Consider the following 7287-nt stretch of genomic DNA (forward strand, 5'->3'; position numbering starts at 1 on the left):
AACAAATTGAAGAACATCTACTACTCATATAAGTTGTGTCTAAATGAGGTTTTTTGGTAAGCAATATGCATTCTGTGCGTAGTGATGGAATGAATGATGTTAGATTATGGATTCTAGGATCAGTTATGTAATAAGTAGGTGAATCTGAAATCTATTGAAGCATGCTTGTAAGCTTATTTGGTAGACCTGACAGAAAAGACATGAAATAAAACTTCCTAAGAGCTTATAGTCTGTTTTTCAACTTTTCTAAAGCATGTTATCTGATTGAAGCTATAATTCTTAGTTTATTATAAGTAGATGTAAGAGTGATCTAAAATCCATCCTCAAAAAATACTACTTTTCCTTTAATATTCCTTATATTTTTATATTGGCCATTCTGGTTGGGTTTATTGCAGTTCAGTAGTGCAGCTGTCTAGTGCCTTTTTGTTTCCCTGAGCTTCAGAGTTGAGCTTCACCAGAAATAGGCTGAAATGTAGAAAATTGCTGTGTGCTACTGCTTAGTAGTTGTCAAGCAATTCTAGTAAGGTGCTGGCTAAGTCAAAAAGCACAAGCAAAACCAATGTAGTCTTAATGGTGGGTATTGAAAAAAATAGTATGTATCAGCAAAGAGAATGTTACTGCTGTAGATTATGTTGCTGTTGAAAAGAAGAAAGAATGCGATTTTGTAGTGATATAGAGTATTACCGCTTGGAAAGCAATGAAAATGTTTAGACACCAGACCAGAATAACACACAGCATTCCTTTGGTTCATTGTAACAGCTTTTGTCTTTTGCATTAAACTTGTAATTGCAGTTGTCTAGTCATAAATCCACGAGTGGAGAAGGCCTAAATGCTGTCTTTATCAAACAAGCAGACATTCATTGGGAGCTAAGAATGATCTAACAGGATATTGAGCTTAAAACAGTATTCCCTTCCTTGTAATAGTCTTAGGCTTTCCTGTTATCTTTCCATGACGGACTTCGATTGCATAGGAACTCTCATGACTGGCTGGTAGCAATGTTGTTTTTCTTGTATGCCAGCATGCATTTGTTTTCATTGTCTTCCACATGTGACTTAGATGGTAGCTGTTTGCTTATGTGCATAAAACACAGTAATTAGCAGCTGTTCTTCTTGTAATGAAGTATTTGTAGGACAGTGTTTACTTGAAAAGAATCTTTTGTTTTCTAGTGTACAAGACAGAACTGGAAAAGGACATTATATCAGACACATCTGGTGACTTCCGCAAGCTAATGGTTGCCCTGGCCAAGGTAGGTCTGTTCATATTTTTCCACTTTTCCTAATGTGCCTGGCCTTTGGTAACAGTAAAACACAAAAAAAAAATGGCTGCCAGTAAAACAGTTGGATTTCTGATATTTTTTTTTCTAAATTTCCTTGTATTTTCACTGTCTTTTGGGGAAAAAAATATTCAAATGTTGAAGGGCAAAGTATTTTGACAGAAATGTATCATTCATAGCAGCAGCTTCATAATGGGGATGGACCATTGTGTTACTTACCTTTAAATTCAGATTTAAAAAGTCAAAGAGAAAAGAATATGCATTTAATAAACTGCTTACTGTCTATTAAACCACTTCTAAATAGTGTTATATTCTTGTTTGAAGGGCAAAAGGTGTGAAGATACTTCTGTGATTGATTATGAGCTGATTGACCTAGATGCTAGGGTAAGTGCTGGTAATGACCATTAAATGTCTTAAGTTAATCAAGCTTTAGAGGGTATTGAAAGTACAAATTTTATGAGAGTGAGAAGCATTTATGAAAGTAGGTGTGTATATTCCAGACTGTCTTGCACAGTTACGTTTGCAGGCTGTCAAGTTATCTGCCACTTGAAATCTCGATACCTTCTGTTATCAGTTTTCCCGGGCTACTTACCCACTAGTACCTATACAGAAACCCCCTGGTATTGCCCTTGGGCATATTGAAAAGAGAGCCTTTAACAAAAGGAAACACGTACATTGTGAAGATAAAGACTGGTTGCAACCAAATAATTTTGTAAGATTGAGAGAAGTATCATTGAACTTAGTGGCTGGTAATGCTTTCTGTCAAGAGCAGTTCTGCTGAGGTAAACAGCTAAATATAGAGTAAAACCTGTAGATAAAGGTAAATACAAAATATCTGGTCTTAGTTTCAGATTAGATCCATAGATCTTGTCTTTGGTGGTCTGGCCAACCATGTGTCCTTTTGTGTTTCTCCCACTGACACAGTTCCAGTAGTGCTTGTTTTCCAGTAAGGAAATTGTATATATTTGCAATGACTTCTTGCGTAACTTCTGATTCTCATGATTTTGCTTTTCATTCTAACCCCAGGAGCTCTATGATGCTGGTGTGAAGAGAAAGGGAACTGATGTCCCCAAGTGGATCAACATTATGACTGAAAGAAGTGTCCCCCACTTGCAGAAAGGTACTAATCAAGAGACGGATTTAATTTTTTCCTATGAGAGAAAATTATAGCGAAGTGGTAACTATTTTGTCCCAGATTTGATTGAAATGGGCGTGAAATGCACTCAAAACATAGAAGATATCATAAATCTTAATTCATGTCCAAGCTTTTAATTTATTTTTTTTTTTCAAAAAAATATAGTTACTTCTGTGGATGTGTTAATCTCAGTTCGAATGTGTAGAGCTCTCTTTTACACAGGTGTAACAATGCTCAATTATATGTCGCGTACACTGAGAACAAAAATGTTACAAATCTAGAAAACACAGCTGCAGGAGACCTTGAGAAGTCCTTTATATTTTCCCTCTGTCCTAGGGTAGCTTAGCTATATCATGTGTTTAAATCTGACAGTGAAGAGTCTCAAAAGCAGCTCTGGTATCGCTCTAAGAACCACATGGGAAAGTCATTTGAAGAGTTTTTCTTTTCGGGGCCTAAATCACTGTCATTTCAAAAAATACTAGTATAAGACTAAGATAGTATTTCACCAGATTATGGAGGTGTTCAAGGCAAACAGAAAGGCCATCGCATGGGAACTTTACTATCAACTGACAAACATTGGCTGTATTTAAGATAAAGTTCTCAGAAGGACTTGGACAGAGATTTTTTTAATCGTATGTCTCTGCATTGCACTCTCTGTGTTTTTTATTTGAGTGGTTACTTTTACCAGTTCTTGGTCTGGTTTTGATTTCACCTGTTTTCTTTCTTGTGATAGTGTTTGACAGGTACAAGAGCTACAGCCCATATGATATGTTGGAGAGCATCAAGAAGGAGGTTAAGGGAGATTTGGAGAATGCATTCCTTAATCTTGGTGAGTTACCCTGAAGTAAAGCGTATCTTTAGATAGGATCTTTTCAGTGCTTTTGCAGTGTATCTTGATAAGGATAGGGCCCAGCTTCCTCTGTTGCTAGACGAGAAAGAAACTGGAAACCAGTGTATTTTAGGATACTACAGGTATTGAGAAGTAGCATATTTTTGCCCTCTGCAAAATATAAACCTTGCTTTCTAGATGAGGATAAAAGTGTATGTGTTTTGTGATCTGTTGTTAGTTCCACTTTTGTCTGATGCAGAGGCTTAATGTTTGTTTCCCCAAACAGACAAAAAAGTTGGAACTATAGCTGAGCACATTAAGTGTTCAATAGAGACACAGGCTGGAGAGAGAATAGTGTGTGTGTGAGAGAAGACGGCAGTGAAGAATGCTAGAGGCTAATAAAAGCTGATTTGGCACAGAATTCTCTGAAATGGGGAGGCGGGGCGTAAGGCTGGTACTCTGGCATGAGATGAAGATGACAAGGATGTTTAAGAGGAAATTCTTTAAAAGGAAAACCCATTTCAGACTAAGGATGAACTGAGAGTTCTGTAATGCAAATGGAGAATAAACAGAGCTCAACCTTGAAAGGGAGAATTCTCGTGGATTAGCATACAATGAGTGTTTTCAGAAAAGACGTTGCTTATAGAAGTGGAAGAATGAATTGTGGTGTGTGTGGAGGAGGACTAGCATTCTGAGATGTTATTAGTGATGGAGGGAAACGCTTCCTCAGATTGTAAGCATCTGTGGTTCAATCACAAGCTTAGCCAAGCAACTTCTAAGTAACAACTCAGGTAAAAATAATTTCTCTGTGTCCCCTGTTGGAGAAACTTTTGCTGAAAACCTTGTTTTGACTACTTACCATGTCTTTAAAAATGGTTCCAAGATTCTGTGTTCTGCTATTCCGTGTATGGGCAGGATGTTTAGCTATTCTTTTCTCTCTTTTCAGTCCAGTGTATTCAGAACAAGCAGCTGTATTTTGCGGACAGACTGTATGATTCCATGAAGGTAGGGAAGACTGTTCTTTCTTTCTGCTCTTTTTTCTCTTGACATTGTTTGATCAGATTTTGACTCCTTAGGCTCTTTTATTCATATGATGTGTGACTGGCATGTGAATAAATTAACTCTAGTATTGTTCAAAAGCATTCTTTAACAGTTACGAGCCTAGACCATCTATTCAGATGTATCTGGTATAGGGAAATACAGGGAAGGATCCCATTATAATGATCAGTATTAGATCAGTTGGTTAAAATTAGCAAAGCTAGACACATCTTTTGCAGGTAACCAAGAGCTAATAGCAGAAAACGCTGTTTATTGAAGTGCCAAAATAAGACACTAAATTTGCCTCAAAACATTTTCTCAAGAAAAAGGAATGAAAGAGAAATGCTTGGTGACAGGCATTAGGCAATACCAGGAAGACCTCCCGGTGAACCAGAGCTGCTGCTTACAGTCTGAGTAGTTAGATTTGTGACTGCAAATTAGTTAAACTGCTGATGAGAAAGGTATGTTCATACTCAAATTCCTGGATTATAATAAAGACCTTAGTTAGAAGGTTTAATTCATTGTATCTCTTGTTGCTACATCTCAGTTGCCTGTAGTTTGCTACCTTACCCTTGGGTATGGTGGCTTTTTTTGCATTTCAGCTATTGCAGTTGTAAATGTGCATCTGCTTGTAGGGCAAGGGAACCCGCGACAAGGTTCTCATCAGGATTATGGTCTCCCGCTGCGAGGTTGACATGCTGAAAATTAAGAGTGAATTCAAGAGGAAATATGGAAAATCTCTTTATTATTTCATTCAGGTAAGTTTTTCAGCTTTCTCTTCATATCAATTGTATGATATGAAATTCATATCGTACAGCAGCCTCCATTGGATTAATCATACCATTAGAATTTATGGGAGGTGTTTTACAGGCTGCAGTGAGAAAAATATATTATCCATGCACTATCGAAAATCCTACAGCTGGTACAACTCCTGGCAGACACTTGACAGTATATGTAGGCTTTGTGCAATCAACTGATGTGTTACAAAGGAAAATTCTGTTCACTTGTCCCTATCTTCAGACCGAAAGAAAAGAAAAAACGGAATTTCTCTGCGATTGGTGAAATAGAGCATCTAAATTGCTGCTTCCATTGATTTCAGTGTCCATTTTAGCTAGAGTGATTTTTGTCCATTTCTGTGATTGGGCAGGAGCTATAGGTTTTATTTAACTTGGGGCATAAGTAAAGAGCTTGTGCATCTTGTTTAAAAACTAGTCTTCTAACCACCCTCACAACAGCATATGATACATTTTTCCTTGCGTAGATGAAGTTGTGTCAAAATCTTAAGCCAAAATCTTCTCATGAAGATGTCAATTTTAGATTATAAGCAAATTTTCAAAATATTGAACTTGATACATGATTTTTTGCAGTGATCGGTGAGAAGGAACAGAATCAAGTCCTTCAGCTTTCCTTTGTTGTGTTGCTCTTTCCCGTACCAAAATTTCTCTCCCTTCATGGCCTTGCATTTATATTGCAAAAATGATAAATAATTTCAATTCACACATGAGTAAAACTCAGTCTAGATAGTCTTCTCCAGTCTGACAGGGCTTCAACTGCAAAACACAGTCTGTCCCACAGGTTTAGAATATAGTGCATATACTTTCATATTATGTGATGTTTCCTCATATGTATTTTGTATTTTTCTTCCCTCGCTTTACAGCAAGACACAAAAGGGGATTACCAGAGGGCGCTGCTGAACCTGTGTGGTGGAGAGGACTGAAAACTGATGGAAGACGCCCAACTCCAGAGACATGCCATTTTTGCTCTTCATTTTACTGTAATCCTAGAAAAAATTGACTTGCCTAGCTAACCCTGGCTTGCCTTTATATCTGCAAGGCCACTGATGTAGTACGCTTTCTGGTGCTGCGTGCACTCCTCTCAGCAGCTTGGCTCTGCCAAAGGTCCCTAACAGCGTATAGCCAGAGAAACTAACCTTCCAAAGATAAATGAGGTTACAAGTGCTTGTGAAAGACTCTGCCTCTCTGTGCGATGTTTCTAATAAAACATAAATAAAACTGAAGTTTTACTTGACGAACAGGGGTGTCTTTCAGACCTTTAATTTGAAAGCTGTGTGAATAATTGATATGTATTTAGCCTTTGCTGTCCATTTTCTGTGTTGGTTTTTTCTTCCCAGGGTTCACTATTTGTGGCTGAAACGTTATCTTACTCCCTCAAAGGCCTTCCCCTGTTTAATGATTCAATTTCTGAGCAGAAGCAAAACCATTTTCTTATTTTTTTCCTTCCCCCCCTCCCCTAAATAAGTGATGCTAAAACCTTTCTCTGCCTGTGTGTGAGGGGCAAACATTTCTGAATCCCTCTCAAACCTTTAAACATTTTCTGTGCCTGTGGCCAAGGGGTAAGTAGTTTTGAATCCCTCTTAAACACATAAGACAGCCTGTCTGTACCATAATGTGGTGGTTTGGGCCTGACTGAAACGAAGGACAGATGCTCTCCTGGAAGGGGGAAGAGGAAAAGAGAAAAAGAGACGTGATTTTAGAAAAAACTATTTAATGAAATATTAATAATAAAATAATGAAATGTATACAAAACTGTATCAAGCTCCCAGATGATGATCACATCACCTTCAGGCACTGGGGAAGTCCCAGACTGGACTTAGCAATGGACGGGAACCGGATTCTGCATTTGGATTCGGGAACGCATGGATTGGGATCAAAGGCAGATGAACAGAGCCCCCCTTGGTCACCCGCCATTGAAGGAAGGGGCTGACCCTTTGATCCCTCAGCTTTTATACCGAGCGTGATGCCGATGGGATGGAACACCCTGGGGTTGGTTTGGGGTCCCCTCTCCTGTCCGCTCCTTCCCGCTGCTGCCACCCCTCAGAGCTTTTCCACTTCCCACCCTCCAACGGGGCAAATAACAAAGTTATCTGACCTTGGTGGTTATAGCAGTAAGTATAAGCAGGAGTCTCTCTGCATACCCTTCCTTGGCATAAACTGGAAACAGTCAGGTCTTCTCTCTCTGGGAGAGAACAGTGTCTCCACACTATGCTGTTA

At 38.6% G+C, this 7287-nt stretch overlaps 1 protein-coding gene across 2 annotated transcripts in view; it reads left to right on the forward strand.

Annotated features, from left to right (window-relative positions):
• ANXA2 (annexin A2) overlaps window positions 1-6304 on the forward strand; it is a 30072-nt gene extending 23768 nt beyond the window's left edge. For both annotated transcript variants that reach the window (XM_063347249.1, XM_063347250.1), the window contains exons 7-13: window positions 1168-1247; window positions 1599-1658; window positions 2301-2394; window positions 3143-3238; window positions 4185-4243; window positions 4912-5034; window positions 5934-6304. In XM_063347249.1, coding sequence (XP_063203319.1) covers window positions 1168-1247; window positions 1599-1658; window positions 2301-2394; window positions 3143-3238; window positions 4185-4243; window positions 4912-5034; window positions 5934-5993 — 572 coding nt within the window. In that variant the 3' untranslated portion in view covers window positions 5994-6304. The remainder of the gene's footprint in view (window positions 1-1167; window positions 1248-1598; window positions 1659-2300; window positions 2395-3142; window positions 3239-4184; window positions 4244-4911; window positions 5035-5933) is intronic.
• The last annotated feature ends 983 nt before the right edge of the window (window positions 6305-7287 follow it).

Source organism: Chroicocephalus ridibundus, chromosome 9, assembly GCF_963924245.1.
Source record: "Chroicocephalus ridibundus chromosome 9, bChrRid1.1, whole genome shotgun sequence".
In the NCBI taxonomy this organism is placed as follows: domain Eukaryota; kingdom Metazoa; phylum Chordata; class Aves; order Charadriiformes; family Laridae; genus Chroicocephalus; species Chroicocephalus ridibundus.